The 24,730-nt window shown below is 31.1% G+C and overlaps 1 protein-coding gene, 1 long non-coding RNA gene and 1 pseudogene across 2 annotated transcripts in view; all 3 read left to right on the top strand.

The window, feature by feature from the left end:
• Window positions 1-1,984: 1,984 nt before the first annotated feature.
• Window positions 1,985-7,119, top strand: LOC128190148 (vacuolar protein sorting-associated protein 4B-like; annotated as a pseudogene).
• A 3,155-nt stretch (window positions 7,120-10,274) lies between these two features.
• LOC128190151 (uncharacterized) lies at window positions 10,275-13,189 on the top strand. The gene is made up of 3 exons (XR_008244330.1): window positions 10,275-10,526; window positions 11,110-11,172; window positions 12,722-13,189. It is a non-coding gene; the product is annotated as an uncharacterized LOC128190151 (long non-coding RNA).
• Window positions 13,190-15,100: 1,911 nt separating this feature from the next.
• The window catches only part of LOC128190143 (vacuolar protein sorting-associated protein 4B-like), a 28,347-nt gene continuing 18,717 nt past the window's right edge, over window positions 15,101-24,730 (top strand). Inside the window, exons 1-9 of the mRNA XM_052862060.1 lie at window positions 15,101-15,393; window positions 19,240-19,306; window positions 20,723-20,834; window positions 20,944-21,091; window positions 21,412-21,491; window positions 21,598-21,717; window positions 21,917-21,954; window positions 22,154-22,272; window positions 22,512-22,733. Coding sequence (XP_052718020.1) covers window positions 15,116-15,393; window positions 19,240-19,306; window positions 20,723-20,834; window positions 20,944-21,091; window positions 21,412-21,491; window positions 21,598-21,717; window positions 21,917-21,954; window positions 22,154-22,272; window positions 22,512-22,733 — 1,184 coding nt within the window. The 5' untranslated portion in view covers window positions 15,101-15,115. The remainder of the gene's footprint in view (window positions 15,394-19,239; window positions 19,307-20,722; window positions 20,835-20,943; window positions 21,092-21,411; window positions 21,492-21,597; window positions 21,718-21,916; window positions 21,955-22,153; window positions 22,273-22,511; window positions 22,734-24,730) is intronic.

Below are 24,730 nucleotides of genomic sequence, written 5' to 3'. Positions count from 1 at the left end.
TAATATATTACATGTAGCAGCAGGTCCGTAGCTCTCGATCTGAAAAAAAAAATCGGATCGACGACATAGGAGCTTACGAAAGCCGAATAGGGCCACATAAAAAAATATTTCTATCTCATAATTACGAGAAAAGATCTCGTTATTACGAGTTAATTATCTCGTTATTACGAGAAAAGATCTCGTTATTACGAGTTAGTTATCTCGTTATTACGAGAAAAGATCTCGTTATTACGAGATAATTTTCTCGTTATTACGAGAAAAGATCTCGTTATTACGAGATAATTTTCTCGTTATTACGAGTTAATTTTCTCGTTATTACGAGAAAAGATCTCGTTATTACGAGAAAAGATCTATATAAAATGGTGCGTTTATGAAAAAGAATTCGACTGGATCACACTTTAAGTCTTATCTTTTTCATTCCAGAAACGTTGATTCAATTTTGATCAATATTTAAAAATAACAACGATCATTATTCATTAATTTCTACATATCAAAATGATTGGATTTGACATTTTATCTGGTATTAATAAAAGGAAAGAACTTTATGTAATTTTTCTATTCAACTTAAATATCTTATAACCCCACTCCGAAGTAAATACCAGGTAGTCCTATAGTCGTAAAAACACAGTTTTATTAGTTACAGATAACTTTAATGACTATATAGTTTCAGTCATGGATATGGATACACAGGATTTACCCGAATTTGTGTTTTATATGTTCATACACAACCTTCATGTATATTGAAGATAATTGATTTTATATAAACATTTTGGAGTCTGAAAAAAATAACACGTATCCTTCTTAATTATTGACATATAGTTCAATGAATTTTTAAATCAATTTGCTTTGCTAATTCTTCTGAAATTTCTTTAAAACTGCTTGGTCTGATTTTATATCAAATTATGCGTTTTAAACGATGATCATGCTAAGTAAGTGTATATTAATAGACATTGCAGTAGTTCATACACTTTATATAAAAAGAATAGAATAATGAAACGCGCCATTTCAAAAATAGATCTTTTCTCGTAATTACGAGATAATTAACTCGTAATAACGAGATCTTTTCTCGTAATAACGAGATCTTTTCTCGTAATTACGAGATCTTTTCTCGTAATTACGAGAAAATTAACTCATAATAACGAGATCTTTTCTCGTAATTATGAGATCTTTTCTCGTAATTACGAGATCTTTTCTCGTAATTACGAGATAATTAACTCGTATTTACTCGTAATAACGAGATAATTAACTCGTAATAGCGAAATCTTTTCTCGTAATTACGAGATCTTTTCTCGTAATAACGAGATAATTAACTCGTAATAACGAGATCTTTTCTCGTAATAACGAGATAATTAACTCGTAATAACGAGATCTTTTCTCGTAATTACGAGATAAAAATATTTTTTTAAGTGGCCCTATTCGTCTTTCGTAGGAGCTACTGTTCCATACATATTGAAAGTTGCAATTTATGGCGCACAAAAACTTGAGCTAGTTTTAGACTGGTTAATCTTATTTCCATACAAATTCCCGGCGATACATTACAGGTATAATATACGACTACCCAGGATCAGTACTTGCACAGTATGTAACCAACTCTCCTGTGAAAATTAAGCAATCTTTGTTTTTATTTTAAGTAATTGATTATATTTTACATTAAAATGGTGTTCTTAATGAAGTTTTACAAGTTCTTGTGTCATAAAAAACGACGCACAAATTTTACTTAATATCGCAAACACCTAAAAGTAAACAAAAAGATCTTCTGTACACGTCTGGACTGATGAAGTAGAATTTTGGTAGATTTTAGAAAAGAAATCAAATACGAAGTTTGACTATCATTTATATACCATTGATTCGTGGGCAAAAGCAATTTTTCTGTAATTATAAGCTTCCAGCTTTTTAAAAAGCTTCAAAACTAATATACATGTATAAATCATCCTTGCAGTGCATTTTAGTATTTTTTAGTTTCTCTTGTTAATTGTTGAATCATAAATGCTTCATGTTTGTGAACAACTAGAACCCGCTTGGTTTCTAATGAATTATATGACTGACATGGAAGTGAATTTTCAATTCAGTTTATTGACATCACTATCATATGTTGGCATACAGTAAAATGAAATCTCAAAATTTTGTATCATTTTGCAATGTCTATAAATAGAAGTCTGTAAGTCCCATGATTTGCATGTGATATTTAACCAATAATGGCATGGCCATAACTAATTTCTATGTATACATATATTCTTCAGTCAGAATCAACGAAATTTTCGATTGATTAAAGAAATGTATCTTATAAACGACGTTACAAACTTTGCCTAAATCCGTCGCGAATGTAAACATGCCGCCATGTTGTGCGAATAATTATTGCAACATACTGTTTGTGTATACTATATAAATTCGAAGGGAGTTTGGTTTCCAAATATTCATTTGTAATGACTCTGCAGTGGCATGTTCTTGGAACTAACACAATCTGGAAGATATGAATTGCGTCTTTGAACGTTATTTTAATGGACATGGATCCTTTACTACCGGTACTGCTTTAAAGGGACATGGCCACGATTTTGGTCTAAATTTTTCTTCTTCTATTTTTACTGTTTACAATGCTAAAATATCAATGCATCCAAAATTTAAATGCCAGACGTAATAATTCTTTAGTATACATGTAAACTAGGCTCGTGCCATGATTTAGCTAGCTGAGCTTTGTTTATACATAATGATTAAAAAAATTGTGAGCAATGTGTCTCGCCTACAATTAACTTAACGATTTGGTTGACTATTAGAAATGCCTTACTGAAGCAATGTTAACAGTAAAAACAAAAAAATGGGTTTTGACCAAAATCGTGATCATGCCCCTTTAATTTACTGTAGTAAAATTAAAATTATTAAAGTTGAAACTTAGCCTTGTCAGCTGTTTATAGAAATGTAACAAATGTAAAAGAATTTGATAAAAAATATGAACAATTCTTTTGTAGAAAGCAACAGAACTAGTAGCAATAGCCACTGGAAGATCAGATAGGTAAAGTTAGCTACTATATAGTAACTGCATGGCTACTGTGGATGAAAGAAAAGTTGGCTACTAGTAATTACATGTAATTACTATGATGTTAATTTCTATCTGAATTTATTATTATCATTCCAATAGGGTACTTGATCTAAGGTTAGAAATGCAACATTAAAAGAAATACTGTTAAATTACATACATATATTTACATTTACCGAGTATGATTCCCTCTACTTGGTAATATAAACGTCTACCTCGTCCTCTGAATAACATAAATTTAACTTCTGGTACTAAAAAACTCTTACTGATAGACATTTTGTGATGATATGATAAACTACTGGTAGCTGTCAAGATTAAGAGAGATATCTGAATAAATTTATCATCAAATTATCTGAACGACCTTAAGTAGAATAATGACATTAAAAACACTAAAAGATATCTCCCTTTTAAATAAAAATTGTGCACATTCTTGAATGATAATATCTCAGTTTCGACAAATTTGTCCATATCATTCAAGAAGCTGCACAATTTTTATTTAAAAGGGAGATATCTTTAGTGGTTGTAATCTATATTTTACCATTTTACTGGTAATTTAGTAAAAATGTTTTGGTGAAATACATGTATAAGATTATGTCTGTGCATGCTGATTTGATTTGATATGTGTTATTAAGATGTGGTTGTAATTTTTATTGTTGCTGTTTTAGGAAATCTGCAAAGAGCAATGACGAATGATGAGGAGGAAGATGTATACAGAGAGGAGTTTTCCAATCAGTTATCAGGTTCGCCTTACGCTACATTTCATTTGTGTGCTCTTTATTTGATCTGATTTGTTTTTCACAATTCCCATACGATGCGACATTTTTCTTTGGAACCCGAGTCAATGCTTGGTCAATGGTCAGTGATCTCCTTCCTACTGTGACGTCACAAAATATTGTTGATTCTGTGATGTATTTAGAACTCTTAGACCAATATAAATCTAACGAAGACTAGCACAAGTTTCTTTATTAACAAGTGTATGGAAAGAACATTTAATATAATTAAATTCAACAGTTAATCTGCCTTGGCTAAGTGAGAAGACACCACAACAACATACGACATCCCCGTTAGGGCATTTGGCTCAAGTATTAGGGCCAGCTGCACCATTGTTAGGAGTCTAGAAGCCGTATTCATTAGTCTCCAATACTGTATTGGGAATTAGAATTAGACTCCAAGGATTAAGACTTTGATTAGGCTAATTGGTTAGGGCATTTAAATAACAAAAATTATAAACATAAATGATTTTAGTACACTTGAACTGAAATGCAACAAAACTTGTAAAACATAAAACATTACATTTCTTTATATTTAAAGGGTTACTGAAACTGACATAATTAAATTGTAAACACTTTCATTATGTTTTTCTTTCTCTTTCACTTTTTTATGATAGGTGTCATTATTATCGAACGACCAAATGTAAAGTGGGATGACGTTGCTGGACTACAGATGGCCAAAGAAACTCTCAAAGAGGCGGTTATATTATCTGTAAAATTTCCTCACCTGTTTTCTGGTATATATGTATTTATCGTTTGTTGCTTAATTATTTGTCGAAGCCTAATTGTTTATTAAACACTTGCTATTTCATGAAACACTCATACATCATTTACATACTACAGTACATGTATATTTTCACTTTAAAAATGTCAATGGATTTGTCTATAGTCATTAGGCAATTTTATTTTAGAAGCTAGAAGGTACATATAGCTCAAGTAGCTCTAATTCAAGTCTGTAAAATATATTAAGTACATTTTTCTGTATTTCTATAGGTTTTAGAAAACCTTGGAAAGGAATTTTACTGTTTGGGGTTAGTAATTCTTCTATGTTAAATGTGTCCATTTCAAAACAAAAATGAACTCACGTTTCAATATATATATATATATATGATTTGTTTTTCTATACTTCAGCCACCTGGTACTGGAAAGTCCTATTTAGCCAAAGCAGTGGCTACCGAGGCAAACAACGCCGCATTTTTCTCGTTGTCCTCGTCAGATTTGGTGTCAAAGTGCCTAGAGGAAAGTGAAAAGTAATTTTTCTAGCAAAGAATCTTAATTTACATTAAATGATACATTGCTTACCTAATTAGACTTTATTTCATCTCTTTTTAATTGAAAAAAAACATGTGAACTAAAAAAAAAAATTACGTAAAATGTTTTGTTGATTTCCAGGCTGGTAAAGACATTATTTTCGTTAGCTCGTGAAAATAAACCTAGCATAATATTCATTGATGAAGTGGACACACTGTGTGGATCACGTAGTGAGAATGAGCTCCTGGTCCAGATGCAATGTATGGGGGTGGACAATGATGGGGTCCTCGTACTGGGAGCCACTAATGTACCTTGGGTCCTAGATTCGGCCACTAAAAGAGGGTAAGAGTTTGAAAGAAGGCCATAATAGAAATGATCTAAATAAAGTCGAAAGTCATGAACCGCTTAAAAAACTTATTAAATTCAATTAAAAAAAAAACGCTTTGTTTAAAACGTTTGAAAATAAATGTTATAAAATTCTTTTCTCTTGTTATATTTATAATAATGCTGCAAGCTTTCTAATATCCGGTATTGTTCAATTTTTAAATTGTTTCAATAAAAGAGACTATTAAAAGAGACTATAATTTGAAACAAATAATTACACTTGTGATTTTTTTGGTAGGGTACAACTCTGCACTAACATTTTTATCTTATTATAAGTGTGTTACACCATTTAAGAATTGCAATATAGATCATAATGGTGTTTTAAATTAGCATGTTAAATGATGGAATATTCGTTATTTTTCATATTTGTAAAGAAGATCTACATTCCCTTACCTGAAGCTCCTGCAAGAACAGAAATGTTCAAACTTCATCTGGGAAACACCCCTCATTCAATCACAGAGGAAGAATTCTGGGAGCTTGGGAAGAGAACTGAAGGGTATACTGGTGCTGACATACAAGTCGTGGTCCGTGATGCTCTGATGCAGCCTGTCAGGAAAGTCCAGACAGCCACACACTTTAGACGAGTGAGTCGAACTCTAATATTTACATGGTCTGAATCAGCAGAAGAATCTTATACAGTATTTGAACAAAATACAAAACTACATGACCATTATTTGTTGCGGTCCTAGTCTGCGAGATAATAGAATTCTTACACAGAAGACCCTGCTTAATATAAAAGTTCTCTTTTATATATCAAAAAGACAATTCCTCATGTTTCAGTATACGTTCATCTTCTCAAATTTACTATTTTGTTTAGGTGCAAGGACCATCACGAAGTGACCCCAATGTTATAGTGGATGACCTTTTGACCCCTTGTTTTCCTGGAGTCCATGGGGCCATGGAGATGACCTGGAGAGATGTAGATGGGATTAAACTTCTGGAGCCTGCTGTATCAATGGTTTGTTTTATTGAATAGAGATCATTAGATAAAGTTTTTTATCTTATATTTTATAAGAAATAATGCAAAACTTATATGTACACTATGTGACTATTAAAACTGAGGAATTTTAAAATTATTCATTTCACTGTTAATGAAATTACTACGTTTGTTAATTGTTATTTACAGTGCGATATATTGACGTCATTAGTCACGTCTAAACCTACAGTCAAGGAAGCTGACTTGAGGAAATTTGAAGAATTTACTGATACCTATTTATAGACCTCAGACCCCCGGTTTGCCATTGAATACATGGAATCCATGTGATTTTGTAAATTATTTGTTCAAATCTATTAGAGTCATTATCTGACACTGCCTATTCTGTTGAATGACTCGCTCTGACTGCAGTTTGTTAGACTCCACTTCCAAGATGGTGAACACAACCTGTAAAGGGGTTGGTGCATAAGCTGTTTGTTGCAATAAAGCCTAATGGTGAATGAATGTTCCCTTGTCTTATTTGTTTCCTGTACACTTACCAGTGTAAATATTGTGCTGAAAGGATGTGCTACACATTTTCATTAAACTTTATTAGAAATGTAAAATTAATAAAATTTGAAGTAGTTGTTAATGCACAGAGTCATGTTTTATGAAAAAAGATGCTGAAAATACAGTTTTAGTCCATTACCTTGCAAATCTTCTAATGATGATGCGTTTGCAATGGACAAAACAATAAAAATATACATAAACGAAAATGAATGAAGTTGTTTACTAGTTTCTGTAGGTAACTGGTTTAATCATATGTATGAGAAAAGTTTATCATATTCCACACAGCATTTTACGCGGGTACAATTTTTAGGCTCGTTCAGTCAGTTGTTTTTTGCGACTTTGCGCTTTCTTTCTTTTTGCAATTAAATTTACAGAAATAAAACATTCTTTTAAATGATCAAAATAGGAATGATTGATAAGAAATGATAATTGAATAATTAGGAATTCGGAATACATTTTCCCCCAAGTTGAACTTAAAAGTTTGATCATTATTGAATATATTAAAATATAGTTTTACAGCGCATCTTGTTTGAAAACAAAACCCTGATTAGAATATCATGAAACTTGGTAATTCATACTTAGAATATAGTATTTAAATAAGCTATTTTACAGAAATTTTTTAATTTTTTATTTTTTAAAATTGGTTTTGCAAACGAAGAATCCGGTTATTGAAATGTTGAAAAAGAAGGAAGGGCGGTCGGGTAGTTGCTAAAAGGACTTCCCTTATTGCTAATGAACGGATAACTAATACAGTTATTTAGATAAGAAGTTTGCAGATTAATTGTACATATATCAGAATGAGAGGTCATTACAAAAAAATTATATAAGTCGGTAACGCGGGTTAATATGTTTTTTTTTCTGCAATGTCGCCCTCTTCATATTCCGCATGGATCACTAAACGTTTTATTGTTTAGATGTTCTGTATTGTTAGCCATTTATATACACTGTTAAAGTTATTCTTTAACTTGATTTTAGGATCTTGCAATAAAGTAGTTATACATTAGGTTTTATCGTAAAATTATAACATGAGGTGGTTTATTTATTATATGCTATAAAAAATCTTTTATCATTTCAACCCCCCCAAAAAATGGTGATTCATGCGGGATATGAAGGTGGTGATATTGCAGAAAAAATACATAACACGCGTTAGCGACTTATGTAAATATTTTCTTCGATGATTGTTAGCTAAAAGAAACATCAATTTAATTTGAATTTGACATCATCATTTTTATTTCTTACAGTCCATGATTTTTCTTTGTTCGCTGTATGTTTCGACCAATCAATAAACGGGGCGTGTAGATTTCAGTCTGGCTGTTTCTATGGAGCTATGAATGAACTATAAGTTTCTGCAGAAAAAGAGAGAATCATCTCTGTAGATGTAAATTTAATGGGGGTAAACCCATTTATAAAGAGAAAAACTCCTTATGTGTTTTTTGTCAGTCGTTATGCTATGTACAATGTAGTACACTCTTTATTTGCTGTACAAAATCCTCTAAAAGAGCAACATTTTGACATTAAATTATAAATAATTTACTTGCAGTATTTATGTCATTTATTTCTTTGCTTTTGTTAAGGCAATATATGTTGTGGTCATTATTTTTTTAGTGTGCTAAATTCTAAAATGTACGAAAGACAAATAGGGCCACATAAAAAAATATTTTTATCTCGTAATTACGAGAAATGATCTCGTTATTACGAGTTAATTATCTCGTTATAACGAGAAAAGATCTCGTTATTACGAGTAAATTATCTCGTAATTACGAGAGAAGATCTCGTTATTACGAGTTTATTATCTCGTTATAACGAGAAAAGATCTCGTTATTCCGAGTTAATTATCTCGTAATTACGAGAAAAGATCTCGTAATTACGAGAAAAGATCTCGTAATAACGAGAAAAGATCTCGTTATTACGAGTTAATTATCTCGTTATAACGAGAAAAGATCTCGTTATTACAAGAAAAGATCTCGTTATTACGAGAAAAGATCTCGTTATTACGAATTTTTTTTTATATAAATGGTGCATTTTTGAAAACACCTCCAAGTCGACTGGTTCACTCCTTTTCTTTCCATTAACGTTAATTCAATTCTGATTAATGATTAAATAACACCGGACATTATTCATTTATTTTTAAATAAAATGATCGGATTTGACATTTAACTAATATGAATAAGTGGAAAGAACTTCATGTAATTCTCATTTCATCTTATATATTATAATCCCACTCCGAAGTAAATACCAGGTAGCACTTGTCGTAAAAACACAATTCTATTGTTACAGTTGACTTTGTAGTTTCAATCATTGATATACAGGATTTACCTGAATTGTGTTCATACACAACCTATATGTATATTGAAAATAATTGATTTTGTATATCAACATTTTTGAGTCTGAAAACAAATTACATGTATCCTTCTAATCAATATATAGTTCAATCAATTCATCAATCAACCTGCTTTGCTCCTTCTTCTGAAATTTTGTTAAAACTGATTGGTCCGATTTTATATCAAATTCTGTTTATGCCACTAAGCGATGTAATGATAAGTATGTGTATAATAAAAGACATTGCATCTTTTCTCGTAATTACGAGATAATTAACTCGTAATTACGGGAAAATTAACTCGTAATAACGAGATCTTTTCTCGTTGTAACGAGATAATAAACTCGTAATAACGAGATCTTTTCTCGTAATTACGAGAAAATTAACTCGTAATAACGAGATCTTTTCTCGTAATTACGAGAAAATTAACTCGTAATAACTAGATCTTTTCTCGTAATTACGAGATAAAAATATTTTTTTTATGTGGCCCTATTCGTCTTTCGTAAAAATGACTATGTTTTGAATGAATAATAAAAAAAATGTTCAACTAAAAATAATGTTTTATGTTAATAATGTTATAATTTTGCACCCTCACCTGTCCAAGCTATATTAAATATTTCTCTCCGTGTGTTCTATGATGGACAACAAGATCCTTTGTAAATTAACTTTAGTGTTTCTTTAAAACTTTAAAATAAGAGTCCGTTTATTAAAAATCTATGTGAAGCGGGGCTTAGGTCTGGGCAATTACAAATTTTGAATTCATTCCGGTTAAAATTCCGGACTTTTTGAACTTATTTTTTGACGAAAATTTTTTGATTTTCAAAATCATAGGTTTTTAAAAGAAGAAGTTTCGATTTGAAGAACAATTTTAATAATATTTGAGATGACTGACTGCTCTCTCCATATTAATCGATATTAAAACACAAAAATAGAATCTTTATCATTCATAAGGTATTACAGATAAGAAAAATAGGGCAAACGGAACGAACAAGGTACAGGGCGAACAATGATTATGACAAAGAAACTTTATAAGTCAATATTCACGGTCTAGGACTCGTCAATCTTTTTCCTAGAACACAGGTCTTGTCCCCTCGATGAAATTTGACCGGCCATCATTCATGATAATGAACGATTATAACTATTACTCTCGCGTTGTTATCGGTTACTCGGTGTGAGATCGGTTTGTCCAAGGTGAGTCAGTGGTATGGGATTTTACTTACACTGCGAAAAGCATCGTTCCAGACCGTGGATCTTGGCCCCTTGATGAAATTTTACCACCCCGCAGTCATAGTAAGGAATGATTCTGTTACTATTAGCTCTTCATTATAAGACTTAGTATGGATGGTTTATATAGAATATGTTTAGTTTGTTCGGTCAAGGTGTGATATATCCCAAGCAATAAGATGAAGAGATAATGTTTTAACCTGTTTACCCATCATTCATTCTGTCCAACAGTCTTTAATTCTGTCTGCCAGTCCTTTGTTTTTGTCAGATTCAAATTACATTATTTTCCGGAAATGTTCCCATGTTAAACTTACAAGTTTGTCCATTTTCGAGTATTGAAATAGTTTAACAGCGCACCTCCTTCGAAACATGATTAGATTTGATAATAATCCGTGATATATAATTAGGAAGGTATTAAGTATGCTATTTTACATGATAAGTATGCTATTTTACATGCTAATTTTTATAAAAAAGATAAGAAATATACAAGTACATGTGCATATTTTGAGCCAACTTTGATTTGATTATTTTTTGGGACTAATGTTTATTTTAATTTTTTTTTGTACCCAGCCATGCATCATGTGTAACAGTCCAGTAATGTTGTAGCACTAAGTGTATGTATTGTACACGTTTTCTTATTTCATTTCAGGGAAAGCAAAGAAGCAGCATTGTCATATAAATCTGAATTAATTCTCATGCCAATATATTATAGGTACAGTATAATTAACCCAGGAAGTACTTGCACAGTGTTTAAACAACACTCCTGTAAAAATTTAGCAACCCCTGTTTTTGCTACAGGTAATTGATGATATTTTACATGAAATAAGGTGTTTTAAATAAATTTTAAACATTCTTATGTCATTAAAGACCTACGCAAAATTCATTACATCATCACACACATTAAAAAAGCTAGTAAAATATATTTATTGTACTCGTCTTGGACTGATGAAGTTGAGTTGTACATTGTTTAGAAAAAAATATGGTTGGTCCAGTCCTTGTAAAAATTAAATTTGAACTTGTAATTCCTGTATATTTGATTCGCGCGCAAGAGTTATTTTCTAAGTGCACTTTAAAAGGCTTTAAAATACATGCACCATCCTTGCAGTTGAAATTAATACATGTATTTTATATATTGTTGAAACTTCTAAAAATGCTTTATGTTCTTAAATCAAACAACCAAAACTCATTTGGTATCAAATGAAAAATATGATCGAAAGTGAAGTCTAGTTTCAAAATGAATTTAATGATAAAATTCTCATGTATGGACATATATAAGATGTTTAGGCTTTCAATATCCTTTGTTAAAAAATTAAATCTACAACTGAGGGCTGTCCTTGTGACAACTATCATAATCTGAAAAGCATGAATTCTGTCTTTGGGCGTTATGTTAATGGACATGTCGTTTATATTTCAGGCACTGCTTAGCTTAAAAACCTCAAATTATAAAATAAGTTAAAAATCTTTAATAAAAATGTATCAATTAATGAAAGTTCAAAAATGTGAGATATATTTTTTTGGTAAAAAGCTAAAGAGCTAGTAATAAAAGAATTAAAGTAGATAAGATAAAAAAGAACTATATACGATATTAGTCAAATTTGGCCCCCAAAATTTGCTATTTTTAAAATGATTCAGGTTCATTAATTTGTTGTGTTATTTTATAAAAGAGTTGACATGAAATATGTTTTTCACCAATTAATTTGATTTATATGCACTCACTGGCAGTATATTACGTCATAAGTGACGCTATTTTTATAATTCAATCAAAATCAATCAAAAATTGACATTTTTCTTATCTTTTTTCGAATGGGAAATATAGAGCGACTCTTTGAACAAGAACGAACTTTTTGTCACTTATAAGTATTGGAGAGATACATCTTTGGTGAAAATATTTTGTTTGTTCAAGCAGTCGCTCAATGTTTCCTTAAAGAAAAACTGTCTCAAAACAAGCCGTTTTATGCTAAAACTGAGAAAATGGCGGGAAAAGGTAAACTTTAAGATGTCATATTTTAAAATTGTGGGTATTATAATCAAAATGAAAATTATGAAAAAACTTCAAATGTATAGTTGTACAAATAAAACAAAGAATTACAGTAAAATGACAATGTTCACTTTAGGGGGCCATTTTAGGCTCAAACCATATATAGTCCTTTATGAAGAAGCTTTACAATTCCATTATTATTCAGAGAAGCATTTTCTGCATGCTATGAAGGTACATGCAAGTATGTTAATGAATGAAATCTATTTTGATAAGTGTTCTTTAGCAGATGGAGGAAAACCGGGATCAAATAACAAAGCAAATTGAGGAGTATCAAGATGAAATAATAAGGCATATGGAAAAGAATCAAGATCAAATAATAAGGGAGATGGAAGAGAAGCAAGATCAAATAATAAGGGAGATGAAGAAAAAGCAGAATCAAATAATAAACGAGATGAAGGAAAAGCAAGATCAAATAATAAGACAGATGGGTGAGAATGAGGATCATATAATAAGGAAAATGAAGAAAAAACAGGATCAACTAATAAGGCAGATGAAGAAAAAGCGGGATGAACTAATAATCCAGATGGAGGAGAAGCAGGATCATATAATAAGGAAAATGAAGAAAACGCAGGATCAAATTATAAAACAGATGGAGGAGAATCAGGATGCTATCAAAAAGGGCAAGTATATGTTGCAAGTCTTTATGCTTGATAAATATATTTATTATACTTTCATGTTAAATACTCAATTCTGATTGGTTAAGGCGCAGTTGATAATCCGTTCTATTACCCTCGGCGTTAGCAACACACTTGGCAACGGGTAACGTAACATTTTGTTACATGCGCGTACGGTTCGCCATAGAATTCACGTCATTCTTATATAAAAGCAGTAAAGTTTTCTTTAAAATTAAGACATTCAGTATAATAAAATAAATAGTGCTTGTTGGGGGGGGGGGGGGTAAGAGATGAAATTGACACCCCTCGAATACCATTGTCTACCTCCGCTTCGCGTCGGTAGACAATGGTTTTCTCGGGGTGTCAATTTTAACTCTTACCCTCCCAAACAGGCACTATTTATATACTAGTAGTATAAATGTATAACGTGATACAAAGGGGGGATGATAGAAGATAAAAAATGTATAAAAAAAGCTTTTTGAAGGGGTGTAACTATTGCTGTGTAAGCAAAACCTAAACAGTTTTATGAAGCTGAGGAAATAATTGCCTTGCATTATAATTATATGGATTTTTTAAAACAATTTTTTAATTTAACATTTTTAATTCACAATTGCATATAAACATGTCATTGGTATAATAGCATATCATATACATATATATCTTTATGCTTCATTAAGATAAGTGAAATTACAATTTCAAAATAAATTTTCTCATTAGCTAGTGTCTATATATATATATATATATATATATATATATATATATATATATATATATATATATATATATATATATATATATATATATTAAGTTATAGGGGATAGAGTAAAGAAAGAAAAATTCAATTTGATAGCATTATGTACAGAAACATTGTATTGGAGCACTTAAATAAGTAGAATTGTCAATTAATTGACATGTATGAATTTATCAAAGTCGATTTTTCATTGAAAATTTCATCAGTCAGATTAGATCACAATTTTTTTCTCAAGAGTTTCATACTGAGTGTAATTACAATTTTTTAAAAGAAAATATTTTTCAATAAGTAATCTTTCGGTTATTAAGGTGAACAATGCATTCATATCCAATTTGGTCACTGTTTTATATTTACAGGCAAAAATTAACTGTTTCACAACAAGTGTCAATAAGTTATGAACATTGTAAACATTATTGTTGTTTAATTATAGAATAATACACTTTTCTTATCAAAGGATATGGATGATTTTAAATAGGAAGGTGGGGTATTGTTGAAAGAAGTAAACGTTATTGTAATTTGTGTAATTGTAACAAAATTGGTGATGAATTTCATGTTATATTAGAATGCAAGGCATTAAGTCAATTACGAAGTCAGTTTTTAGATGCATATTACTGTTCTTCTCCAAAACTAAAAAGTTCTATGAAATCATGTCTTCAGTCGATTACAGCATATTAAGAAAATTGTGTTTCTTTATTTCAAAAATTAATCATACTGTCTGTTCACCCCACTTACTTTCTTGAACTTTACAACTATATTGTATATATGTGAATTTGTTTGGTCTTCTTATGTACCTCTTGTACCATTATATGGTGTTGAGTAAAATAAACTGAAACTGAAAACTAGTACGGACATTTGAATATTGGCCACGAGGTGCAATTTCACCATCAAGCACTCGAAATAATGTTTGATATAATTAAATTATCTATCGATTAATATTTTGTTATTGTATATATGTAAATATGTTTAGTCTTCTTATGTACCTCTTGTTCCATTATATGGTGTTGAGTAAAATAAACTGAAACTGAAAACTAGTACGGACATTTGAATATTGGCCCCGAGGTGCAATTTCACCATCCAGCACTCGAAATAATGTTTGATATAATTAAATTATCTATCGATTAATATTTTGTTAATGTATTGATAATTGGGCATAAGCTTTCTAATCCCATAAGTTATGAAAGAAGTAATTACCTGGTATTTTATTTAACAGTATTTTGTACCCAATAATTGATGTTACTGCATTTTTCTTAGCATGTATTTGTTATTAATTGCTAGTTCTATTACCAATTTTTTGGAAAATATTTTAGACAGGACGAAAAAGCTAAAGCATGCTTTAGAAAAAAAATCTAAAAAGCCTGTGGCAGACGGAAGAGAAGCAGGATCAATTAATACAGCAGATGATAGAGAAACAGGATCCAACAATAATAAGGCAGATGGAGAAAAAGCAACGTCAGTTAATAAAGCAAATGGAAGAGAAACAGGATCAAATAATAATGCAGATGGAGGAAATGTAGGATCAAATAATAAAGGGCAAGTTGATGTTGCAATATTAATGTTTGCTGAGTAACATATATCATAAGACTCCAATTAGACAGTATTTTTGGTTAACCTCCACCCCACCCCATCCCCGTTCTAAATACGTTAAATTAGATTCACGAGTCTTAACAAATCATCATACTATCAACAAATGATAAATTCAGTTCCAGAATTTGTGATATAAGTATATTTTTTCAAAGTGCGTTAAGAGCGTCGATACTATAAAATGTTGATGTACCTTCATAACGCACTTTGAAAATTTGTTTCAAAGTGGGTTAACTTGGTCCAAAATTTAACGCACTTTGAAAAAAAATTCAAAGTGCGTTGATTTTGTCCAAAATTTAACGCACTTTGATTTTTTTTTTTCAAAATGCGTAATTTTTTCAAAGTGCGTTTAACATACCCTGAATTTTTGGGAACTAAAATGTTTAAATGTTGATAAATAAGGAATGATATATCAAGGAAAATTATATTCATTTGAAGAAAGTCTAACGGATCCTTAATCAAACTTGGTACTAAGCATTATTTGAGAAGGGAATTCAAGTTTATTTGTATGAAGGACTCTAAGTGAGATAACTAAGAATAATTAAAAATTCATTTTTTTTCTCTCAAATTTCTTTTTCTCAAAATCCAATTAGACAGAAAAGCTTTAACTTGTATGGTAGTATTATCAGTTAGTGTAGATTGTGTGGAAGACTGGTTATTTTTCATACTGACTGTTAGACAAAAATTACTCATTTAATTACGTATTTTCCCGTGTTCTCGATTACGACAAAGAACAGCACTTGGCGGGAGTGACCGGTCAGCAGAGGATGCTCACTCTATTTTTTTAGAGGCCCGTGTTCGCTCAGTCCTTTGGACTTTTGATTTTAAACACTGTTGGTTATCAGTTTATGGCATTGCAACCCAGAGCAATCCGAAAGATATGGGCTAAATTTAACCTAACCAAAAGTGATATCAAGTAAACGACCAGATCTCATTTTGCAACCTCTACATCGTACTGAACCGATTGATAGATAGGTGAAATAAGCTATATCAATGGCAAGACAAATGAATGATTTCCAAGGTCAGAGGTGGTGATTTTTCGTAGTCATTTTTTGATTATTTTTTTTTAATATAATGGTGTGTCATGTTTGGAATGTTTGCATTAAGGCCACGCAACAAATTACCCATTTGATCTTCGTAAAACCTTAGGTTATGATTTGTTAGGGCATACAATATTATTTTTAAAATAACTTTTAAAGAATCTGGGAGAATATACCGAGGCATATGCCCACAAGTGGCCGCAACCCTATCACTAGTATGTTTCAAATGACAACCAGGCATTTAGTATAATATGCATATTTACTTCAAATATTTTTATTCCTGTGCCTACCTATCTCCAGAGAATTCATTATGTGCGTGTACATAGAAAAAGGAATTCCAAACTTTTGTCTTAAAGTCCATAATCCACCCCCTAAAATGATTGACTGCATGTGTTTAATTCTTTAAAACGCAATTTTTACTTTCTTTACTTCAAATAAGTTTTTCGAATTTAAACAAAGTAAACAAAGATATAAAAATATTATTTACAATACGATTCATTGGAATCGAACACCCACTTCAACAAACTTATGTTCCAAGAACTCCTCACTAACTGCTACACCATGGAATCACATGTTGTAATTCATTTACATAACAACCTCAATATAGTATTGCGTAATTCGGTCTTTGCCACTTGATGATCATCTTAAAAATTGAAGAAAGAAAACTTGCTTTTTACTATAGAGTGGGTCTTGGTTCCACTTTTTGTAAAATTGAAAAAGATAGACATTTACATGTTTTATTAGTATACGTCCTTTAAAAATTGCATGATGACCCACTCTATAAAAAAACTATAGTCCAAACATCTGGTTTCATTAGCATTGTGTTGCCCAATTAGCAAATACATATTTTGATGTCTTAATATCATTCAAAAAGGTCAATTTTTGAAGGTTTTGGCAATACTAAATGCAAATAATTACATATGCTTAATAAATGTAAAAAAAGTGATGTTTGTAAGGTAAAAACTGCAGGTTTTTCAAATGGACTCAAATGGGTTTATGCCTAGGCTTATTCCCGACGTTCTTTGGTTATTTCTTTTATAAAAGATTTTCATATAGAGTTCTTCATATAAAAGAAACCAATAGAGTCTGAATTGGCTTTGATCATCCAGTCCTATTAAAGTCAAATTGGACACTTTTAATTGATTTCATATAGTCAAAAACGTTTTGGGTGAGAACTTTATTTCAGTTATTTCAGTGTTGATGTGCATATTAACAGGCAGTTTGGATTGAGGATGATTCTGAAAGTTATGTGCATTATTTTATTAGTTGTATCATGGGTAGCATTTTAATGTAAAGTAGAGGCGTTTTGCAAAGATCTTGCTGACATTTTTAGCTCATTTGAACCGAAGGTTCAAGTGGGCTTTTCTGATCACCTGTTGTCTGTCGTCCGTCCGTCTGTTTGTTCGTCCGTCTGTAAACTTTTTACAGTTTTGACTTCTCTAGATCTACTGGGCCTTTAACCAACTTTGAACAAAACATCCTAATGGGGAGAGGAATCCTATATGCGAAACCGTGAAAATTGGCTGCGTGTCTTAAAACATCTTCCAAAGAACCACTGTACCAGAATGTCAATATTTACACCATATCTTGTAAATATACTAAAAATTATAGATTGTGAAAATCGTGACTCCCGGACTAATAACTAAGCCCCAAGAGGGGTTAAAAGTTTATCAAAGACATTTGGTCATTGGAGGGTAAATGTTTAAAAATATTCTTCTGAAGAATGCCTCAAACTGTGATATTACTATGCAAGCATTTAAAAAAAATGTAAAGTCTAAATTATAAAAATCGGGACCCCCGGAAAATCTATGAATGAATTCCAAATAATAACAAATAGTCACATTTAGCATCAGCCAATGATGTTTTAATTGAACTAAATATAAAATTTAAAAAATAAATAAATAAATAAAATGTAAATTATAGAAAAATTGAAGTTTATCATATATAAACCGATCCCGATTTTAAAATAGATAATCCGGAATAGGATTATTTTGAAATTGAAATTTTACAAAATACTGCAGTTTATTTTGATTAATTGATATTCAAAGTAAAAGATAAGTAAATAAAAAAATCATTCCACAGCTTCACAACATAGAATTTGTGCAAAATGGTGATATATTCCAACTTTTAATAATTTTGTTCGGGATAAGTTTGATCACAATCAGGATCGGTTCGAATCTTAAAGTTTCCAATATCTCCTGAATTTTACTATTTTGTTTTAATTTCTTGTTGAAATATGATTGTTAAGCAATTGTTTAATGTGAGTAACAGTTGATTCATAGGTTTAGCAATTATATACAATTTCTGATTTTCATTTTCAAAGATTTGGTTTCAAAATATATTATGAAGTTCCTAGAAAGTTATAGGGAACATGTTTAAAATATTCTTTTCAAGAAATAAAATGCTACCCTTAGTTAGTTTATTATGTTAGCATTCTCAAATCTTCATTTCCTCATTTAAAGATCACAGGAACATTCTTTCAATTTTATAATTATTAATGATTCGTTTTAGAAATGTGTTATCTTTATTGCGGTGATGAATAGGATAATAAGATTGATCAGTTGAAGAATTTTAGATCTTTAGAAGGCTTTTTATGTATTGTTTAATGTACGGTAAAAGTTTGGAGCATATGAGGGTTTTACAATGTTTTTAAGTGTTTGATTCATAATAAAACATTTTGAAATAAAATGTTACAAAAACTATTGTTCAGGTGATCACTGTTGCCTATGGGCCTTTTGTTTTAATTTTATTACAGGAAAAACAAACAAGCATTAGAATATGAATTACGACTAAAGTCTTCAATTTCAACTAATACATTACAGGTACAGTAAAGTAAATCTTGCAAAACATATATCCAAATGTCCTGTAAAATATAAGCAAACATTGATATAAGTGCATGTAATTTGATTAGATTTTTCGTTAAACTGGTGCTTCAAAGAAGTTTTCAAATTCTTGAATCGTTATATACGACATGCAAATTTCACTTATCGTAAACACTTAATGTTTTTTTAGAATTATTATAGATTATTTTGTTAAAAGAAAAATGTAAGTATAAACAATAAAATGCTTCCTTTGATGATTCATGCGGGTTATGAAGGTAGCGATCATTGCAGAAAAATACATGGCCCGCCAATGCGGTATATATATATATATATATATATATATATATATATATATATATATATATATATATATATATATATATAACACTAGGTATCTTTTGTCCTTGGTCTTTGGCTATTAGGCTTCTACTATCCATTTTTTCTATCGTTCATTATACTGTTTGTTGAGAAAAAAAATCCATCAATGCTGTCTGGCATCATGGGACTTGCCAATGAGCATTTATTCTATGCAACGCTTTACTTGTAAAATAATGAATTATGAAAGCTTAATTGATAATGAAGTTGAAAATCTATACTACTATATTAAAATAATAGACTCGAATTTTTGGTCTTTAATACCGAGAAATCGGAAGAATACTGTCTTTTGTTTTATATATTTTAAACATCATTGGTACTTGAAGATTACCAATTTGTTTTTATTTTTTCTCAGTTAAGCTTCGCTAATCAATAATCAACGAAAATTCCTCAAAAAATCCCGGATATCACCCAGATTTTTTGGATTTTACAATCTTGCGCTTGCGCAATACATTCACGCTAACGGGATCTTTAGTTTATGTTTCCACAATATCACATCTGCATGAATAAACTCAGAAATGATAATACAAATACGGGTAAATTTTCATTGGATTTTTGCTAATATATACACTGTATTCTGTTCATATAAATGAATAATGTCTTACGGACCCAGTTTTACAAAGAAAATACGTGTACGTTGGTGAAAAGGTGTTGAATTCTTCCTTTCTATGGATTAAAAGTTTTAGTTGAAAGGTATTTGCAGTCTCAAAAAGGTTTGCTGTGATGAATTTGACTGTTATTTTCAAGGTAACTTCATTAACTTTCTCCAAAATTGTTCCGGATCGATTCTGCAATTTTCTGCTACATTACGGGTATAAGGGAGCCATTATAACTGTGGTGAGGGCCTTTCCCGAGACACAATTAGATTATTCAAACAAAGGAAAGTGTTGTGAAATTAATAGCATTATTGTAGGCTTATAGCTTTGGTTTGTAAATGTCAATAATAAGGTGTGCCGATGTACCTATTTCGTAAATGTCCGATATGCAATGTCAACCCGTGCACGCACGGGTCAAAGTCTAGTGTTATTAATTCTTTTGTAGAAAGCCATAGAGCTAGTAACAAAAGCCACTGAAGAAGACAAAAACAAAAATTATGAAGAAGCTTTTCGACTGTATGAACATTCAGTGGAATATTTTCTACATGCTATGAAATGTAAGTATGATAAAGAATGAAATCTATCATGAAATTTTATTTTTAATAATAATGTAACAACTAGCATGGGAACCCATTGAACAACAAAAAAATCATTGAATTGTTTCAGATGAGGCACAGAGTGAAAAGGCGAGAGACAGTATCAGAGCCAAATGTGCACAGTATCTAGATAGGGCAGAAAAGCTGAAGCAGTTTTTGAATAAAAAGTCAAAAAAACCTGTTGCAGATGGAGGAGGGTCAGGATCAAATAATAAAGGGTAAGAACAAATTCATGTTTTAAGAGTAGCATCACTTGGTGTAGAGGGGTGGTGATATTTAAACTAAGAAAGACTAGTCCCATTGTAAAGAAGATTGAACATAACTCAATGGAAATGTTGTATGCTTAATTATGTTTAACCTTTTGTTAATGTATTGATAAATTCATAACAATTATTTAATTCGTAAAATACATCTAAGACTTAACATATACATGTACACACACATTTTATTGCATTTTTCATACAGATTATGTTTGCATGCAGGTTGTAATTGATGTGTAATATTTTGATGTGGCTTTAACTTTTTTCTTCCGTTTAAGGAAATCTGCAAAGAACAATGAATCTGAAAGTGATGAGGAGGAAGATCCAGACAAAAAGAAGTTTGCCAATCAGCTATCAGGTTTGTCTTGATAATTTTATTTCAAAATTTTGTTTGATTAAAATACTGAATGACATTAACATATACTGAATACATTTTTAATAATGTTTTCCTTACTTTATGACAGGTGCCATTGTTATGGAAAGACCAAATATAAAGTGGGATGATGTTGCTGGTTTACACATGGCTAAAGAAGCTCTTAAAGAGGCTGTCATTTTACCTGGAAAATTCCCTCACTTGTTTACTGGTATAACATTTGAGGCTTAATAATTTAGTCAGTTAATACTTGTTTTTTTAGCACACACATAATTTTTCAGTTTATTTTTATTTTGAAAAGATACAAACAATATATTTGTTGATAATCCCTAATGAGAAAATTATTGTATATTTATTATAATAGCTGCAAATCAGTATTATTTGTTCAGCGCATTTTCCTGTATTCTCAGGTAAAAGAAAACCTTGGAGGGGAATTTTATTGTTTGGAGTAAGCATCTCTATTAATCCGACTTAAACGAGACATCTGTTTACAATATTGAATATGTGATGGCTTAAATGATATAAGAGGTCTGACTTGAGTCAGACAGTCTCTAGTATACTGTTCAAAAGAATCCTTGTTAAAAAAAGAGTCACATACTAGTAATCCTCAGTTTATATACATTGTAATTTATTTTCCTATACTTCAGCCCCCTGGTACTGGAAAGTCTTACCTAGCTAAGGCAGTGGCTACCGAGGCAAACAACTACACATTTTTCTCGGTGTCCTCGTCATATTTGGTGTCAACGTGGCTGGGTGAAAGTGAAAAGTAATTTTTTCCACAATGTCCTTAATGCAATGTAAATGTTGTAAAATGGATTTTTAGATACATAATTATACTTACTTCCATCTCCAAATAAAGAAGAGTAAATATGTTCTCACATTAAACAGTAGCCAATTTTCACATTCTTGAAAATTTTCTAAAATAAATCTTATCTTTGTAACCTTGAAAATAATTCATATTGGAATGACAAATTCCTTTAGGTGAAATCTTTTGTTGATTTTCAGATTGGTAAAGACATTATTTTTGTTGGCTCGTGAAAATAAACCTAGCATTATATTCATTGATGAAGTGGACATACTGTTTGGATCACGTAGTGAGAATTGGTCTCATAGAAGCAAGACTGAGTTCCTAGTCCAGATGCGGGGTGTCGGGGTGGACAATGATGGGGTGACCTTGCTGGGAGCCACCAGTAAACCATGGTTATTAGACTCGGCCTTTAGGAAAAGGTACATGTAGGCAGTTGGAAGAAAAAACAATAATTATTGTTATTACAAAATTGATAGTCATGAACCGGTTAACACTTAATTCAAGTTGGATGCTGTTTGAACGGAAAATATTTGAACCAAACAGTTTTCTTATTTTATAATATATGTTTATTGCAATGGTAACAGGTCATGGCACTTGTGAGTTTACTGTAGAAGGCAAATTGTGGTTACACGTTTATCTACTCAAAGTATTCAATTCATAAGTATATTACACCAGTTAGTTATCGGGCTTTCTTTATATTTTTTAGCTCACATGAGCTGAAAGCTCAAGTGAGCTTTTCTAATCACATTTTGTCCGTCGTCCGTCTGTATGTCCGTCAATAAACTTTTACATTTTGAACTTCTCTAAAACCCACAGGCCAATTTCAACCAAATTGGGTACAAAGCATCCTTATGGTTAGAAAAATATAGATTGCAGAAATAAAAGACCGATCTTTATTCAAAGCGGAGAAAACCTCGACACTGTAGAAAAAGGGGGTGTATTTTTAAAAATCTTCTCAAGAACTACTGAGTCAAATTCAACGTAATTTAGCCCAAATAATCCTTATGGAAAGGAAAATATAAATTGCAAAAAATCATGGGATAATTCTGTTTCAAATTTGAGTAATTTACGAAAATAATAACAAAGAAGAATGGGGGTCAATCAGTTTATATCTTCGGGCTCGGTATTTCGTGTATCAAAAACCAGGTTGGTTCGGGTTCGCACCTATTCTGTTTCGCGCTGAGATGATTCGCACCTCGATGTTTCGCACCTCCTTCGGAGCAAAACATCTCACTGTAATAAGATATTTTTCTCGTGTTATTATTGCTCTGAAAACCTGAAATAAGAATTGAAATAGTTATATAGAAAACATTGAAACGGTGTTTGCATTTACATATGCGCCGCTAGTAAAACGTTTTTTCGTTTTCGTTGGTTTTTAGCCGGGCTCTGCTGAAAGCAGAGTCCTGGCTATAGGCAGGCAAATCGCAAATGTTACTATAAATAGCACAAATAAACAAAAAACCAAACAGCGTCAAGGTAAAGCTTCCGCTATACCAAATAGTTACACAAAGAGCCACGTTTTGTCAAAAGTGTTGGGATTTTGTTTCTTTTTTTTAAAATTTCTAATGAATTGTCTATCTTTTTTAGTCTTCTTATTTATAACGTGTTTTTAAAACATTACTATGCATATTGGACACATACAATGCGCATGAATTTCCATGAACTACTTTGCTGCGGGATGAAGAAACGGGGATTGAATATATAATGCTTGTTGCAAAATTCAAGGCAGCAACTGTTGAACTTTTTAACTTCTACTAGACAGACATATTTTTTGTTTATAGCCGCTTACAAAATTTAGTCGCTCTCTGATGCTTTGCCGACATTAAAAGCATGAGAGAGAGAGAGAGAGAGAGAGAGAGAGAGAGAGAGAGAGAGAGAGATTTTCAGTCTTTACGACACAATATGCATAAAATGACACACCAAAAGAGCCCGGCTTTCAGTACTTCAGTACTTTGATTTTTATGAAGCCTTTGAAGCCATGGCCTTATTATACAGGTTCAGAGCAAGAGGTATTAACTGTGTCGTGATAACAATGTCTTTCACTTGTGATTTACCTGTATTTTTTATGAAAATTATGGGTGTTATTGCAGGTTATTAGTACCACAAATCTAAAGGTGGGATAATTTAATTAATTACATAACTTTTCTGCTTTAAACTTTACATTACCGCCTCTGCATCCATTCAACTACCATTTTTGTACTATTTAATAAAAGTAATGTGTGATATTGTTTGATAATTTCCGTTCCCATATATTTATGAATTAATAGTTGTCATTGGAGAGTGACATACAAATTACTGAAAATGCACATAAAGATAATAAGTTCTTTTTGCAGAATCATTACTAAAAGTATTAGGAATAATCTAAGGTAAATATTCAGGGACACACTTATTGTGGATCTTGTAAATAGTGGTTTTG

Source organism: Crassostrea angulata, chromosome 6 (assembly GCF_025612915.1).
Source record: "Crassostrea angulata isolate pt1a10 chromosome 6, ASM2561291v2, whole genome shotgun sequence".
Taxonomy (NCBI): domain Eukaryota; kingdom Metazoa; phylum Mollusca; class Bivalvia; order Ostreida; family Ostreidae; genus Magallana; species Magallana angulata.
The sequence above is the reverse complement of the archived record's forward strand: the minus strand, read 5'-3'. Positions and strand labels throughout refer to the sequence as shown.